This window comes from Diachasmimorpha longicaudata, chromosome 5 (genome assembly GCF_034640455.1).
Source record: "Diachasmimorpha longicaudata isolate KC_UGA_2023 chromosome 5, iyDiaLong2, whole genome shotgun sequence".
Taxonomy (NCBI): domain Eukaryota; kingdom Metazoa; phylum Arthropoda; class Insecta; order Hymenoptera; family Braconidae; genus Diachasmimorpha; species Diachasmimorpha longicaudata.
The window spans coordinates 8,924,939-8,942,539 of NC_087229.1; the positions used below are offsets into that span (position 1 = coordinate 8,924,939).

Consider the following 17,601-nt stretch of genomic DNA (forward strand, 5'->3'; position numbering starts at 1 on the left):
TGTCCTTAATTAAACATTTATTTTTAATACATACATTTCAGAGACATTTCGTCAATCGACTTAGGACTAAATATTTAATTGCAAAATATGACGATATTCAAATATGTAATTCTGCATATAATCTTAACTATGTTTTCTCATGGTCTTTACACACGTTTTTCAGCAATCTGAGTATTCCCAATTTCATTTCATTTAGACAACTTGAAAAACCTGGAATGAATGGATTCAATACTTATGTACATTGAGTCAACGTATATAAATAAAAAATGAACACGGCAGGACTACCAAAGCCAAAAAATGCCAGCTCCATGCGTATGATATTTGAAATTTCGAGCAATTGGAGAACGATTTCATTCCATTCGTAAAAAAACCTCTGAACAGATCAGAGTATTCAACGATAAACTGAAATAAAATGCCAACCAAGGTTTAAATCTGCGATAACAAATCGCAAATAAATCGATTGCAACGCTTGCAATTGTGCTCTAATGCCATGGGGAATTTTTAAATTGTAATCATATGTACTTGGTACGTGTGAGTGCACTGCCACCCTTAGTAGGATCCATCATTCTGTTCCAATTTGTCTGGCCCACGACAAAACCCACAGCGCGCATTTTTTCCTGCTCCTTTCGCTCCTCCAAATCAGCCCACCTCACCTGCGATAAAAAAATATTATCCATCAATAATGGACGTACTGCGATACAAATGAATGATCTATGTCTTTAATGCCTTACCCTCTTCTTTCCAGAGTTATCTTCCATGTTGTAATAATCTGGAACTTGTAGAAAGTCTTCCATTGTCTGAGGTTTTCCATCATTCTTGCGTTTCAAACCGTCCAATCGATCTAAAATTTACGTAGAATTAAGTTAAAACTCTGGGGATTCTCGTACACTTTATCTACAAACTATTAATATTAATAATAAAGGTTTTCCGCATAATTTTGTAATCATTATTCATCCACCGCAGAATGGGAATAATGTGCCGAATTTAATGAACATTCCAAGATTAATCATCTGATATTCCCGTTACCCAGAACATTTGCCTATTACTCTTCAACAGGTGACTCTCCAAATCTGTAATTTTCGTTCATAAGTTCTCCAAAATGAATTAGCCCCGAACTGTACCTGCATACGCAGCGCCTCACCGTTATGTTTATAGCGCAATTCTATTGAAGTGAAAGATAACTACGATAATACGATATTCCAAGATAGCGCCATTGGTGAAAGCATTACCCCCATATAATTTACAGGTTGTGGATTTAAATCACTCCTGTCATAAAACTCAGAAAATATGTCGAATTTAATGTCGAGATTCAAAGGTTAATCGTCTAAATGCACCATTGTCCACAATCTCCCATAATTTGTTATTTAAAGATGATTGAAGAGATTGAAAAAATGAACTAACTCCGACGACAACATGCATATCGGCCGAAACACCGTTATATTTGCAATGCAATTTCATCGAGGTGTTTGCGTCTCGATTGATCATTGTCACGACATTTTCTTTAGGCAATTGAGATAATTTGACTATTATTAAGACTAATATTAAGAAAAAATAAATAAATAGACAATTCCGATAACAATGTTCGTACCCAATTTGTCCTCTGCCTCCATTTTCTCCCACTTACTAACGCCCTGAAAGAAAGAGACATAATTGGTCAGTTGGTACCACAATTGTTCATTATATTTGAGCGTATACATGCAGAGCTATTTAAGCTTGCTTGTGTTATACAAATAAGAAGACATGGTACCATGGATGTTGAGCCATCGTCTTGACTATCCTGACTATCGTCATTTCCCTCCCCTTGCTTCTTTATTGTCGACGATTGGGCTTCTTCCATGTGAACCTAAAAATGTGACCATACAAATTATGAGTGAACCTATTGATTATCCAAACGATGAGGATACTGAATTGAATTGTGTTGTGTGGGGTTTAAAAATCATTATTACTAAATATACCTCTTGAATTGAATCCTCCTGAAAAAACGAGGTGACATCCAATTTCTGATGATAACTAGGTGTTGGCTCGAAGTAGTCGATGATTCTGTTAATCTCATCCTCCGTGCGGTTGTGAATGTTACGTTGCAAGCACACAGCAACATCCATATCCATTTCAACCACGAACACCTTGAAATTGCCCCAAATGATCAATAGATATACTTAATATCACAAGGAAAGCCGAGGAGTAATCGCTGACAACTGTGATGTTACCTTGAATCCTTTTGTTTTGGCAAAACTCCACAACTCCTCATAATCCGAGATTTTTTCATTGACGGCATCGAGAATGATAAAGTTGAAGAAGCCGTCGGTGATATTTTTCTTGAAAGCCTTCACCAGCGATGCTATGTAACTAGGCTCCATGGCTTCCTCATATTCATACACCATTTCCTATGCCATTCGGTATTGTTAGTAAAATGAGTAACGATATTTAGCGAATTAATGCCATTGTGATTGTAAAAGACTAAATATACCTTATTAATGATTTTCTTTCCGTTATCGTCTTGAGTTTCCACATCCTTCTCGACGAGGAAATAATCGTCTAGACTGAGGATCCGGGGTGCCGATCCACCCTGCTCCAATTCCTTGTCCTAATGTAAAACGAATGCGGATGGAATAGTGTGAATACGAGCGCATTTAATCGTAAAGGCGAAGAGTTTTTAAATACAGTGGAATCACAGGAAAAATAATGAACAGTTGCAATAGAAGGCACATTCCGAAACCAAAAAATCGAAGACAATTGGGAGAATAGCCCCCGATTATTTCGAAATCAAAGTTAATGAGATTTTTGTCCCTGTTATAAACAATCAAGTGGAATAAAAAAACCTCAGTCGGCCCGTTTGACGGAGATTTAGAAGTGGAAATGGAACGAATGGCCAAATGCTACTAACCTTAATGAGTTTTGCAGCATATGATTTCCCACTACCAGGTGGTCCTCTGAGGATGATTGCTATCTTAGGTGGCCGATTGTGCCGTCCTGGGGAGCACAATAAATCATCCACCATGGTGTAATTCGGTGACTTCCCCAACTCCAATGTCTTCGGTGGGCTGCCATCGTTGTTGTCAGCTGATTGGCTGCAACAAAATTATCAATTTCTGAATACTATACCTTCATATACAATTAAACTAAGCCCCACAAGAATATCACGAAATAAAAATACTCAAAATGCAGTAAATTATTCGTAAAACGTGTCGCGAACTATTCTATTGCCGCTCGCATTGAACGAACACGTGCGATGTAGCGCATATTGAGAAGAGGTTTTCAGTTTAAGATTTTATAAATATTAGATAGTTGTCATTCGACAATGACATTGCCAGAAGAATGGCGTTGATCTAAGATCGTTTAACGGAAAAGAAAGTTAAAACATAAATTAATAGTACATAATGTGTGAGAGGGTGACAAAAATCTTCACTAATTCCCAATCACACGAGGAATTTGAAGTGATAAAGCGATAATAATAGAAGAGTATGATGTTTTTCGCATATCGTCGGGTATTTCAAAAAAGATATACCACAAGAAAATTTCATCTTAACATATATTGCTATTTAGCAGTGTAAGAATTGCCGTAAAAATTAGTACCTCATTTGATACCGACTTTGCGCGCAACGCGCTGCAATAATTTAACGATGTCGACTAATTTTTACAGTCATTCCCAACGAGAAATGTATTGGAAAAATAATTTCATCTGTTGAAATCAGAAATACTGCTTCAACGTTATAAAAATATTTGTACTGGTTTTTAAAATATCCATTTTCATGGAAAAATTCATTCAACTGTTGGGAAAATTTGAATATTTAATTCATACCTGATATCCTTGGGAGGAGACGAGTCTTTGGGAATCATTGTTGGGTTCTCCTGCCGGCTTACATTCCCCTTAGATCTAGTAAAACCGATATGGATTGATTCAAAGAGTTCCATGATGGTTAATTTTTCATCATCATAAGTTTTTCTATCTTCACCAAATTTTATGACATAACAAAATTCCTGATCAATCTGAATTCTCCAGCATCACTCAGTGATAAATTCAGTGAAAAAGTAGAAAGACTAGAAATATGAAATTCCAAACGGATAATTGTCATTTTTAAATCCCATTACCTTTCATCATCTCTGTTAAATTCGGAATCGATATCCATGCGAGATCTCTCGTATTTTTCACGTGTCCTATCTGTTAGAGAATGGAGAGAAATAAACAAAATGAAATTAATACTTTCAATCAATTGAATTTATCAATACAAAAGTATGCCATATACTCGAGAAATTTAGAGGAAACAGGAATGCATCGTAGACATTACCTTTGCTGGCGCTTCTACGATTGCGTTCTTCACGATGATGATCTATGTCTCTTTCCCAAGATCTTCCTCGCCCTCGTTTATCCCGTGAATCTCTCGTGTCCACATAGCCATCGTAATCACGGTATTCCCTGTAATCTGGTGCTCTTGGACCAATAACTCTTGCCATGTTAGGTCTATCCCACGATGGATATCGGCCACCTCCAAGCTCCCTGTGTTCCTCACGTTTCCACCGGTCATCCATCCTCGGCTCCGACAATCTTGATTCAGCCTGCTTCAACCTTCGTGCATGCCTCTTCCGTGTCTCGTACGCCCTCATTCCCTCATCATACTCGCGAAGATTGTGGTCATTCTCCACCCAATGTTTGAAATCCAATTTCGGGAATATCTCGTGATCCGGTGCAGTGAGTTTAAACTTACCGTGTGAATAATCAAAACACTGTGCGGGTGTAACATAATCTTGTTGCATGGGTTTCTTGATGTGGCCATAATCAATGACCTTTGATGGCACATATTCATTGAACACCTGATCAGGAACACCGCCCCCATGATTGTAATTAAATTGCTTCTCCGCACAAAATTCACGAATGGGACCATCACGAGGATTACCAGGTTGAATCTGATCTATGCGACGTGAAAATGTATTGCGAGGAGTGTCTTGTGCAGGTTCATTGAAGCCTCTTTGAACGAGAGGGGCTGGTCGTCCTGATGATGTGATGTCGCCAGATCGACTGAACGGCCCATCATCTCTGTTCAAAGGACCTTGTGAGTCTTGCGGTTCACGATCCGTTTCTAGTTTTGATAAGTTGGGCCGTATATCCACATCCCTGGGATTCAACATAGGCCCTCCAATAGGTGGCCTCAAGTTCTCCATAGATTTGTTGAACGGTTGGCTCATCTCATCTCGGAACCGATCACAAGGTCTGTCACGATTCATAGCACCCATCCTACTGTCTCTTGCCTGGCTCATTAGGCCGTTGACACTCATTAATGGGACTGGCCCTCGAGGGTCATTGTCAGTTGGTTGAAAGTTCGAATCAGATCCTCCCCTAGGAGGCCCGAAATTATCCAAAGGTCGGGGCATAAAGTTATCGGAGCCAAATGGTCGATCACGCATGTCATGTGGCTTACGAAGACCAAAATTATGAAGATCTGGAGGCCTGGGACCCAGATTAAGTCCTCGTGGTGTAAAGCTATCGTCCCCTAGCCGGAATGAATTATTTCCTCCTCGAGAGCCAAAGTTATCACCGTCTCGACATCCAAATGGCAAATTACGAGGGCCTAAATCACCATCACGAGGACCGAACTGGGAATTGGGTCCCCGAAGACCGAAATTTTCGCGATCTCCTGGTCCAAATGGTGGAGGTCCACGAGGCCCGAAATTATCGCGATCTCCTGGTCCAAACGGTGGAGGTCCACGAGGACCAAAATTATCGGTATCTCTAGGACCAGACTGTGGATTAAGTGTGCGACCACCAAAGTCGAATGGCGCATTGACTTTAGGGCCAAAACCATCATTGTCTCTGGAACCAAATGGTAGATTAGACTTGCGAGGGCCGAAGTCACCAGATTCGTTACGGAAACGGCCATCCGTGCCGTCAGGCCCAAATGCTCCTGGATTTTGTTGAGGTCCGAAATTATTGTCATGAGGACCCCGCAAAGGAAATTTCGGATCGCCCATATTTCTCATACCAAAAGGGGGATCATTAGGTCCGCGAAGATGCTCCTCAGGTCCTTGACGTCCTCCCGGTCCACTCATTCCGCGATTTCCAAAAGAACCTGAACCGCCGAAGGACCCATTGAAGAAAGTTCCAGGAAGATCAAATGAATTACCAGACGGATTTGATTCTGTTGGCATGTCCCTAGACATATGATCAGTTTGTTTGACGGGGCCTAGATCTGGTAATTCTGGAGGTGGCTCCATATTCAAATCTTCGGGCTTCGGATCATTTTCCCCCATAAATGGAAGACCCTCTGATTTTTTCGTCAGTGGTTCGGCAATGGGTGATGATGTTGCAGCAGGATTCACGAAAGGTTTATCCTGTTCATTTGGATCGGGGCCAATGGAATCATCAGGTGTCTTTTTTACGTTTGTATTTCCATCGCTTGGCTCTATGGGGCTTTTCATTATATTCGGGTCTATCCAAGGAGGCACCTCTAAAGGTGGTACATCCTGGGAAGATGTAGCCAGTGATGCTGGAGGTTCACCTTGAGCTCCAAGATTATCTCCTTGTGATCCGAAATCTTTTGGACGTGATCCCGTATCTCCTGAATCAAACTCTCCCGGACCCCTATCTCGTGCATCGTCATTATCAGTTTCACGAGGTCGGAAGGTGTCATCACCCCGAGAGCAGAAATCATCTCGGAATTTGTTATCTGATCCACTATTCAGTTCCCCGCTGAGTACCGGTGATCTAGAAGATGGGCTCTGGTCTGGTCTACTATTGGATTCTGCACCAAAGAGACCAGGTCTGGAAGCAGGAACAGTATCTGGTCCACTATTGGGTCCCGGACCAAAAAGACCAGGTCTGGAAGAAGGACAATTGTCTGGTCCGCTATTGGGTCCTGGACCAAAGAGACCAGGTCTGGAAGAAGGACCATTGTCTGGTCCATTATTGGGTCCTGGACCAAACAGACCAGGTCTGGAAGAAGGACAATTATCTGGTCCACTATTGGGCCCTGCCCCAAACAGACCAGGTCGAGAGGAGGGGCCGTGGTCTAATCCGCGATTGGGTCCCGAGCCGAATAGGCTAGGTCTGGAAGGGCTCTGGTCTAGTCCAGTATTGGGTCCTGGACCGAATAGTCCAGGTCTAGAAGAAGGGCCGTGGTCTGGTCCATTATTGGGTCCTGGACCGAATCGGCCAGGTCTAGATGATAAACCGTACTCTGGTCCACTATTGAATCCGGGACCGAATGGACTAGGTCTAGGGAAAGGACCGTGGTCTTGTCTAGATGAAGCGCCGTGATCTGGTCCACTATCAGGGCCTCCGCTAAATTGTCCAGAGTTAGGAGGGCCATGATCTGGCCCGCTATTGGGCCCTGCACCGAATGAACCACATCCATTATTGGGTCCTCCAGGAAATGATCCAAATCTGGATGAAGGAGCTTGATCTGGGCCACTATTGGGCCCGCCACCAAATGGGCCTGATCTAGAGGTAAGACCATGGTCTGGTCCACTGTTGTTAGGTCCTCCGCCAAATGGTCCAGATCTTGATAAAGGAACCTGACCGGGTCCAATGTTGGATCCTCCGCCAAATGGCCCAGATCTGGATGAAGGCCCGTGAGGAGACATCCGACCACGATCTCCTGATCGATCTCTCGATAAAAATGGTGTATCGCCAGTGATTTTCCGGAAGCTCTCACCCAATGACTCAAAGGTATTCACAGTTTTTTCAGAGTTCAAGAAACTATTAGATGGTTTAAACACATCCTGGGCCGCTCGTCTCTTTTCCATTAGCGCTTTCAGCTCTGGCGATATTTCCGGAGGAGCATCGAATCGATCATTCTTTCCAAAATTCCGACTGTTAGGACCAAAATTATCCCTTCGATCATTCCCATCCAATGAATTAAAACGATTCCCATTGGGACCAAGTCGATCACCAGGCATTGATCGATCATCAGACATCGATCTATTCCCCCCAAATCGTTCTTTATCATCATTAAAACGATTACTTCCGCTATTGAATTGATCATTTCCGCTATTAAAACGACCATCGCCTCCGAATCGATCCTGCGGCCCACGATCGAAGTTCGAACCGTAGGGACCTCTATTACTGCCAAATCGATCTTGATCCTTAGCTTTCTGATCATTAAACCGGTCTTGGGGAGCGTAGGAATCCGGTCTAAAGTCATTTCTTCCACCAGACCCAAAGTTCCGTCCGCCCCTGTCAAAGCGATCATTCGAGAAATCGCCACGTCCATCACCTTGATTCATTCGCCCTGAGTTCATACCCCTCGGCCCATCACGATCAAACTGATCATATCCTCGATATTGATCATTGGGCCCTCGATCATTGAATCTATTCTGTTGATTGTTATCCCTCAAGTCTTGATTCAAGTTCGACGGTCCATCTTCATGCCTGCCTTGTCCTCGACTTCCATCCCGAGAATTATTCGGATTCATCTGGGAGTTCATTCCAGTAAAGCCTGGGTTGAAACCCGGCGGTGGCTGCGAGAAGCTAACACCCGTATTTACTGCATTAGGTTGATTAAATCCTGTCATAGTTGGTAGCATTGGTGGCGGATTATTCAGAGACAATGTAGGCGGAGGTTGTGGAAAGCTTCCAAATCCTGGCACGGGCGCATTATTACCCATGTTGTACTGGCCCGACCACGACTGATTTGGCCAGGGACTTTGACTCATGTCGGGCATAATGGGTAGCAACGGCGCCGTCTGTCCTTGTGTCGTCATCTGGGGTTGCGTGGCAGGTGTTGGTAGTATCGGAGCTTGAGGCAGTTCTCCTGATTGGTCTTTTCCTGTTAATCCGAGGGTCTTTCCAATTCCCAGGAGATTGTTCAGTAAGCCCTGATTCTCAGAGCTGGACAGAATATTCAGTATTTTTTCACCTCCCGCCATGTTCTTCTTCTTCTCGGCTTCTAGCTTCGCCCTTTGAGCTTCTCGCTTCTTCCTCATCTGATCACGACGCTCGATCAACTTCTCTCGCCATGTTGTCCACTTTGCTTCGTACTGCTTGTACTGGGCCTGAAAAGAATTGCCTGATGATTCTTACCAGCTTCCAGTGCTAAAAAACTTTGACGATGGCCAGTCGCTCAAAATTGAACTACAGTATTACCTTAAATTACGTATTCTTCGTTTATATTCACATGAAAAATTTTACAGTAACGTACCTTATCCGGATGATTAACGTTCTGCTGTTTCCACTTGTTAAATTGTTCTTCCCACTGTTTAAATTGTGCGTCAAATGTTCTTTCGGCCTCGGTAAGTTCCTCTTCTTCGTTCTTCATTTTTTTAGCACTATCAGTTACGATATTAGTACTGGCGCTTCTTTTATTAGGATTGCCAGCCAACGGAGGTGGTGGACCGAGAGGTAACGGAGGATTCGCGACATTGTTCATTGGAAAGAGAGGTGCATTGTTCTGAGGGGCTAGAATTCCGCGATTAGAGGAATTATACGCGTTCACGGTAACCGATGGCAAGGGAGGTTTCAAATGCGTATTCTCCTTGGGGAGTGGAGGAGGCTGAACCATTGATGAAAGTCCACCACCAACTCCTGCTGACATCTGCTTCATCGCGTCCTGATACTAGAAAAAAATTCATTCTTGTTGGTTTCTGCATTATCCGGTTATGTGAAATAGTTCCGTCCGTGTTGGTTCCATTGGAGCTGATATTTTGAGTCCAGACGCCATTCGTCCAAAAGCACTTCTTCCACAATTATGAAAGTCTAATAATGGTAAAGTAAATGAACAGAAACTGATACAACGTATTATATTCCACGTCAATGTTTCTTAAGACGGAAATATTGAAACGGCCGTTCACCTCGCACTTCCGCTAACCCTTGTAAATGGGGCACATGGATCGCATTGATTGGCATGCAAATTGAACTTTACATAGTCAGAATTACTTGAATAATGAATTTTTAAAATAAAATGGTAAAATTTTTGGATTGGTTTCAATATACTTTTTATAGAATATTCCCGTAGATCATCCCGTGAAGTTATCTCATAATTGGACATTTATGTCCCGACCTGACGGTAATAACTAGGACACGACGAAAAAAAAATGGAGGAGCATTATCAATGGACGAATTACTATTGAACCAAAATATTCAGGACCAATGAGAATTTGCCGAAAAGTACAGGTCCTGTTCCATTTTCCGTACCTTAGCTCCATACTGAGCCTGCCATTGTTGATACTGCTGTTGCCACTGCTGCCATTGGGTCCAATTTTGCTGTTGAGCAGCTGACCACTGCTCAGCGGTATATCCACTCGGTGCCTATCATTTTTTTATCTCATGTTAAAATACAATCAGAGCCACTCATTGAGCAAAAAATTTACTCGGAATTGAAAAAAAAATTGGGTTTTTGTTTTTCAACAGAAAATCGGAATATTGTTAATGCCTTATAAGTAAAATCTGCAATAATGGAAAACTTACTGGCTGATTATAATATTGCATGTATGCCTGCATTGATGCCATTGGATCAGCCCCGGGAACAGGATAACCGGGCCCTGCCGGTGTCTGTGGCATCGACCCGGAAGCAGTAGTGGCAGTAGATAACTGCCATTGATTCCAGTTTTGCATTGGTATGATTGTTTTTTCAGTTATATTTTTATCTCTTTCGTTCAATTACATTTACATTCCGAATTATAAACAGCAATGATGACTAGCTACGGCATGGTGAGAGTGTAATAGGAGCACTCGGTTTCGATCAGACGCTATTCAGGGTTCAAAAAACAATCTTATTGGTAAATTTTTGATGTGTCATATATCGTCGATCTTATTAATACTGTTGTAAGCAAAGTTAAAAAGGTAGTTCTTGCTCGTGTTGGGTAAATTATTCGAATTTCCGGCTGAATTTTTATGTCAAGTGAATCAATGGAGTCAATGAAATCACAGGTCACAAATCATGAGCCGTGAAAATTTAAGATCCTTCAAAATCCTGCCAAATGCAGCACATCCCCCTTTGCTATCAATAAGGACTGTGCATTGTCAGCAAATAGTGTCCATCGACAATGAAATTACTGGAAAAATTCCAGAAGGTATCGCAGCATCAAGTAATCGATAACAATTCTCTGGTTTTCCATTTAGTTAGGTTAGAAAATTCTCAGAGACAAAGTATGGAAACAGAATAATAGTTATAGGGTTACAGAGTGTATTCAGTTGCGCTGGTAATGACAAACAAAAACTGATAAAATAAATTCTGTATTGTTCGTTCATGGTTCCTGCAGACACGAAGTTAATAAAACAACCCCTCTCCGGTGTGAGGGTAAGTGCCAGTTGGCTGTGACATTATTAACCCGCAAATTAAAACGCTCGTGAAAATAATTTGGCAAATTCACAGATTGAGCCTGCATTCAAGTGCTTGCACTGAACCAGATAAAATCATTCGCCATTGGGATTGGAAGTGGTGTCGAAATTTATCAATAACGAAAAAGAGTTAAGAGGTTAAACGTTGATTTATGGTGAAGCTGAACATCACAGTCGAGTGATGTTTTTAATAATTGAATAATCAATAAATATTCATTGAAAGATTCGCTCTGCAAGTAAATGGCGCCCCAAATATCATGGTCGCATGATTTATCGCTGTTTTTCGGTGGAAATGGAGTTTTTATGCTCAAACAAAATGGATGGCCTGCCTACTTACATTTAATCTGGATAATTATCTCCTCAATGGGAAAACTGGAGGGATGCGCGTTGCAACAAATAACTGAACGATCGAGACTAGATATTCCGCGGTCTTTTTCCGATAAAATAATGGTTCTACTACAAACACTTTAGCAGACATATGCATTAACACTGAATTCCATTTATTCCACACGGTGTTGATGCGCCTGTGTAAACGACATCTATCGCGACGCTGGACGATACCGTATCCCCCATCTGTGGGTCATGGCTCACGTTCGATCCAGCAGAGGGTAAAGCGCCGGTAAAGAGAATTTCCAGACAAAAAATATTTATTTTTTCACAACAATGAGACAACAAGATTTGATTTACAACATTCAAAAATATTCGCACAAATACACGTATGAGATCATTAGAGTTATATAATTTACAGTTTTTTGGGGGGTGGGAGAAACGAACATATCATTTTTTTTTAATGATGAATATCAGTTGATTGAATGGGAGATTTTTGAACATGAAAAGAAGTCCCAATTATCCAACGATTTCACGAAGAATCTACAATATTCTTGATGGAAATTGGATAATTTATAGAGCTAAATAATTTCGAGGGTTTTTTGGCAGAACTGATGGATTCAGTGCATGTTTCAGAAAATTATTACAAAAAATTGCAATGCATGTAAAATTAAAATGAAAAGAGAGACTGCTTCCAGAGGTAAATGAAGTGATAAGGAGGTCCGTTATAATAAGAAATAAATGAGAATTGTAAATTTCACTCTCCCTCCCCCATTAGGATTCTCTCACCTTTGTCGAATGACTTCTTCGTTCGTTGTTTTTTTCAGAAGATAGACGAATAAGCCGACGGTCACAATTTTAAGATACAATAATAATTTTCACTGTTCTTATACGATTAAGATATGTACAAAATTATGAGATTCCTAGTAATTATCTTCTTTACCATCGAAAGGTGTTTTTACGAAGTAGGTTGTCAAGGTACCTTTTCCTTTGACATAGGTCGGCCCGCGGCAGATGAGTTCGTAACCGGCGTTTTTCAGTATTTTCGCGGTATCTTCGGTTACTTGGAGTCGTCCCATTTCGCCACAACTGTCCATTCTTGAGGCCACGTTGACAGTGTTTCCCCAGATATCATATTGTGGCTTCTGGGCACCGACTACACCGGCTATCACGGGACCGTGATTCAGACCTGGTCAATAGAGAGGCTTAAGTGTAATTTTCTCCAAAGAATTTATCCGACCAGAAATTAAATACATTGTTCTCAACTCACCCATTCTCAATTTAAACCTCTGAAAGGATTCCCTATTAATTTGATCGAGAATAGTCATGAGGGCGATGGCAAACTCAACGAGAACAATGACATTGTGCTCCTGCTGTTTCATCAGGTCCTAAACACGAAGATAATAGAATCGTTAGTATTCTCTTGATGAAAGCGACGAGCCCCAACAAATCATCACAATGAATGCAGAGCTGTTAATTCAGATTTTACATTCGAAATTACATTCCCGGTATTTTGATGGAAATACATTATTGGCCTCTCTGGTGCGTAATAGTAATTAATCGAAAACAGCACTTCACGTAAATCTCGGTAATAACAACGCGAATGCTGTTTAACCCGATTGATTCAATTTCCAACAATAATTAGAGATAATTAATTGCAGATAAAATTATTCTGCTCATCAAACTAACATTTAAAAGAAATGAGATTGTTATATCAATTGAAAAGTCCGTAGTTCAATCTATTGATTATTTTCAAAGGAAAATTTTGAAATGGAAAGCCACCACAATTAGAATAGAGTACCTTCTCATTCACATCTTCCTTTCCTGGACTCAACCCAGCAGCAAGCATGTACGTGCTCCCAATCGTCTTAATCTTCTCGATGCCCGAAAATTTCGGCTTAAGCAGAAGCTTATCGAAATCACAAATAATCTCATTGAGTAACCTCAGACATTCCAGTCCCTGTTTATTAATATCAGTCTCATCGTAAAACTCCTTGTAATTCGGTATCGACGCAAACATTACAGCGATGCTGCTGTATCTCTCATGGTACAGATCCTGGGTGACTTGAGTAGAGAGAAAGTGGTCGGCCACGTGAGCCGGAAGAATATTTTCCAGTAGAATTTTATTTATACCGCGCATTGTTTCCACTTCATCTTGTTCCACTCTGAGTTTTGTCTTCCACAAAAAATCCGTTCTCGTTGTAAATTCAATTTGTCGGTCGAGTACGTGGAGGATGAGGGCGATGGTGCAGAGAAGGTAGCCAATTTGTATGAGATGATGTATTCCGGAGAATCTGCAGAATGGAAAAAGCAATGCGGAGTGGATTTAGGGAATTTAGCAGAACAGAAAAAATTGAATAGATTATTCAGTTGATTTAACATAAGATCATTGTTGCTTATCATAAATTTAGATTATTGTTCAGTTCCTGTTCTATTATTGGGGAGGCTTTGGCCAACGGCTAAGGGGATGCCGCCCCTTCTTGAAATTGTTTGACTTCATTTATTGAAATACCCCTCAAGTATTTTTCTTCACACAAGAAGTGGAACGACCCAATATTTTTTGTTAATCATTACTATTGAGTATATACACCATTTAAGGTGTGTTTTGTTATTTTGCAGAGCCAAATGTCAAATATTTTGAGGCAAAATAATCTATCAGTCAGAAACTCACTCGCTCTCGCCATTGTAGTACTCCCCAATCATCGGGTTGTAATGAAACACCATCAGAGAAGAAAATATGGAAAGAATCATGACGAAGAGCTTAAGGAGGAATCCAACTCTCAGATGAACCCATCCAATTATCAACCCAAGAGCCGCCGAGTGCAAGTAGGCCTGCATCATATTTGTATGCCATTTGAATATCACGAGGAAATTAAATTAATTGGGGCAGGGAAATTGGTCTGAAACAGATGGAGAACTCACTGGTGCCACTCTTGAATTATTTACGTCGACATCGATGCTACTAATTAGCCCGGAGGCTACAGCGAGCACTGCTGTGATCAGGTAGACGGCTATTCTGATGCCACGACTCAGGACCATCGGATGACTTGTCTCCTCACAGCCAGCAGATATTCTCTCGGCATACCAGGATATTCCAGTGAAGGAGATCAGAGAAATTAGGCCGACTGAGAAGCATCCGTAGACGACTATACTGCTGTGAATGTCAAGGATTAATTTATAGTATGTTATTTATTGGCATTGGAGCAAGTCATAAATTGATACGAATGGAATAATTATCCCACAATGTTTTCAATAAATATTTGACCCTAAAAATCCTACTTATTATTGCTCCTGGTTATTGTCTCTTTTTTTTATTTATGATGAAATTCGAAAGGAAGCGCGAAGTTTATTCACTCAATTTCTTGGTGCACGCATATATTCTGAAATTGCAGAATGTCAGAACCCCGAGACTATCTCCTCTTAATCAAGGTGATCGTGATTACCTCGGCAAGTAGATAACTTGAATAATGAACATTGCGGCGTAGAGAACGGTGGATGCAACGACGTACCAGGGATATTGCTCATCCCTCTGGTCTCTGTACTGACTCTCCTGTATTTTATCCTTGAACCAGTAAGTGGTTGACGACATTCCCTCGTTACCAGTGCAACATTGTCTATCAAATGAGGTTTAACGTGTTAAATTGATCAAAGTTTTCAAAGTTAAGTAATTAGATTGGCAACAGTACGTACTTGATGTTTATGCAATTTGAGTTATTTGCCAGGAGATTGGATTCAATCATCGCGATGCTCTGAAATTCATGAAAGTTTTAGTGAACCGGGGCCTCGCTGTACCGACAAATTAACCAACGATTTCAATGGATAGATTGATAGCTTCTATCAATTTTTATTCATTGTGAACAACGAAAAAAATTAGGAAAGTCGCTGGGAAATAAATTTCGATTGAGGAATTTATATTGAGGCATTCCTGTGGGAAATGGGTCAGTGGAAATAATTGCATAAAAAAATACAAATTTAATGAAAAATAAACGTGCAGTGAAGTTGTGGAATTTTTCAATAAAATCTTCAAAAATCCATTGATGGAATCCTCAAATGAAGCATTACCCTCACTTTGCTGGGTATTTTCATGAAATTATTCAGTGCCTCAGCCATAATGAAGAAGAAATGAAAGTTGAATTTTAAATATCAAATTAACATACGGTTAAACCAATATTTTTAGCTAATGTTGACTCAGCAATGTTGGCAAAGGGCTTGTCCGCCCCCCAGCACTCAACATATTTAGTCATTTTACTACTGGGCCTTGACCTGGATGGCACTGGACCTGGCATTTTACCATTCTCCATTTCAACGTCGCCCTTAGTGTTCTGTAAAACAAAGAGACACGGTTGAAAGTTTACTCAGTTAGTGAAGTGGAGAGCTTATTGCACCGTGAAATGTACTCGAGAGAAATATTTCATTGAGCATTTGCTAGAGGGACTATGAACGAGAGCACAGAATAAAAGAGAAAATCCTAGCAACTTATTCTGTCGAAGAAAATTCACCTCTGGTGGTATTATGAGATAAGTTTCGATCTTGTGGTCGGCCAGATAAGTCTCACGGGAGCTACCGTTTCCTGGCTCTACCTGGAAACGATCACCAAGTTGGTCCAACGTTGCTGATGTTATGTGAACTCTCCTGTTGAGGATCAATAATAACGGTTGAGCGATTGTTTATAATTGAGTTATAATAACTTGGGAAATTGTGAGGTCTGTTCCAGGAAGTGATTTTTACCATAACTTGTTCGATTCGTTAAGTTCATTACCGAAGGAACTAATTGATGCCTGAGGACGTTCCGATAGAGTATTACGATGGATGTGATAGTTATTAACTGGGAGCAAAAATTTATTTTACACTTTCTTGTAGTTGCACTTCTTCTAGAGCACATTAAGGATTACGAAAGAATTTTTTACAGAAATTTAGCGATCTTCTTTATATTCCCAGTGGCAAAATGATATACATATCCTTTAATTAAAATAAAATCGTGTATTCGGTGTGAAAATCGAACAAATCGAGTAAAAGCGGTAGTGGTGATTCTCCTTAATTAGATTTTCACCCCCATCGCCGAAAATTCGATAAAAATTCAGCCGAGAGGGGACTGTAGAGGGCCGATGTAACGGAATAAAAAATGATAGAACAGGGACCAGGCAGATCAAAGAGTGTCCAAGTGGTGTAATTAAAGCTCACCCAGGTAATCCACCACTCTCCATATGATTGGCGAGAGTGACATCGTCACTCCAAACATCAAACTGCCACTTTCGGAGGCCAAGTACACCGCAGAGAACATTCCCAGTGTGTATTCCAATTCTCATGTCTACGTTGAATCCAGTTGCCTCTCTTACGAATCTTTTAATAGAATGAAAATTCAACTGCAATGAAATAACGCTAGACACGCACGAAAAAAAAAATCAGGGAAAAACGCAGTCAAGTAAAGTGGAAGAGAGAAAGAGCAAGAGTAAATAAAATTCCAACTGGGTGGTCTAATAATTTATTTTTCATTTCTCTGCGTAAATCTCGGGGATATTTGCAGTGGAGATGAGAATATTCGTCAACTCCAGTTCTCGAGCATACCCCGGGGAGACTCATTAGGAAGTTGCTCTGCACGATATGCAGGAGTTGATATTGTGGCACCCGGTGTTCCATAAAAAGGAAAATTAGGGAATGGGATTGCTCTGTGAAGGCTCCGAGGGAAGAAATTTCCAGAATTTTGCGAAAATTGCTGGGTTTTTTGCATAATTTTCATCTGACGAAGCAACTTTTCTTTCATCTCCTCTCCTCTCAGAGGGAAGAGGGAATAATATCGTTTGGATGTCTTTTCGCAAACAAGAGGACTTTTATATCGTGACTTATTTTTTGCATTTTTTTACGGACTAAAAAACCCCATTTTTTAGTTAGCAACTCTACCACATTCAATTTTTTCTGTGATTTCTTCTCGACTTCCATTAATCTTTCAAGTGTCGCTTGTTCCCTTTTCTGCACATAATTGCAAAAGACCTTTTCCATAAATCTCA

At 40.8% G+C, this 17,601-nt stretch overlaps 2 protein-coding genes and 1 long non-coding RNA gene across 6 annotated transcripts in view; 1 reads left to right on the forward strand and 2 right to left on the reverse strand.

Moving 5' to 3' along the window:
• LOC135163087 (uncharacterized) lies at positions 1-11,748 on the reverse strand. Of its 3 annotated transcripts, XM_064122254.1 has the most exons (16): positions 11,607-11,748; positions 10,397-10,677; positions 10,124-10,237; positions 9,132-9,545; positions 4,287-8,985; positions 4,090-4,159; positions 3,800-3,874; positions 2,885-3,068; positions 2,468-2,584; positions 2,208-2,384; positions 1,956-2,123; positions 1,748-1,843; positions 1,589-1,631; positions 732-841; positions 523-653; positions 1-210 (listed from the first exon to the last, which is right to left on the reverse strand). In XM_064122254.1, exons 2-16 carry the CDS (start codon positions 10,541-10,543, stop codon positions 189-191), a joined length of 6,567 nt encoding a protein of 2,188 aa, XP_063978324.1. In that variant the 5' UTR covers positions 10,544-10,677; positions 11,607-11,748; the 3' UTR covers positions 1-188. The 3 variants fall into 3 exon arrangements, with proteins under 3 accessions (XP_063978324.1, XP_063978326.1, XP_063978325.1); XM_064122256.1 differs by lacking the exon at positions 3,800-3,874; XM_064122255.1 differs by lacking the exon at positions 11,607-11,748 and having other exon boundaries at positions 10,397-10,519.
• On the forward strand, positions 11,014-14,356 carry LOC135163111 (uncharacterized). The gene is made up of 3 exons (XR_010299065.1): positions 11,014-11,228; positions 11,304-11,888; positions 14,216-14,356. It is a non-coding gene; the product is annotated as an uncharacterized LOC135163111 (long non-coding RNA).
• The window catches only part of LOC135163090 (adenylate cyclase type 2), a 20,665-nt gene continuing 14,945 nt past the window's right edge, over positions 11,882-17,601 (reverse strand). The window contains exons 8-17 of one of the 2 annotated variants that reach the window (XM_064122261.1): positions 16,778-16,936; positions 16,096-16,228; positions 15,754-15,918; positions 15,287-15,345; positions 15,040-15,210; positions 14,519-14,747; positions 14,268-14,428; positions 13,398-13,890; positions 12,867-12,984; positions 11,882-12,785 (exon numbers count right to left, since the gene is read on the reverse strand). In XM_064122261.1, coding sequence (XP_063978331.1) covers positions 12,520-12,785; positions 12,867-12,984; positions 13,398-13,890; positions 14,268-14,428; positions 14,519-14,747; positions 15,040-15,210; positions 15,287-15,345; positions 15,754-15,918; positions 16,096-16,228; positions 16,778-16,936 — 1,954 coding nt within the window. In that variant the 3' untranslated portion in view covers positions 11,882-12,519. Of the gene's footprint in view, positions 12,786-12,866; positions 12,985-13,397; positions 13,891-14,267; positions 14,429-14,518; positions 14,751-15,039; positions 15,211-15,286; positions 15,346-15,753; positions 15,919-16,095; positions 16,229-16,777; positions 16,937-17,601 lie in introns of both variants that reach the window. The other variant, XM_064122260.1, reaches the window with a different exon arrangement.

Bases quoted from the DNA above. Each gene is read 5' to 3' on its own strand.
- LOC135163087 (XM_064122254.1), bottom strand. From the start codon at position 10,543: ATGCAAAACTGGAATCAATGGCAGTTATCTACTGCCACTACTGCTTCC. The intron at 2,385-2,467 runs GTATATTTAGTC...CGAATGGCATAG, and splicing joins GAAAGAAAATCATTAATAAG to GAAATGGTGTATGAATATGA. The intron at 211-522 runs GTACATATGATT...CATTCATTCCAG, and splicing joins AGTGCACTCACACGTACCAA to GTTTTTCAAGTTGTCTAAAT.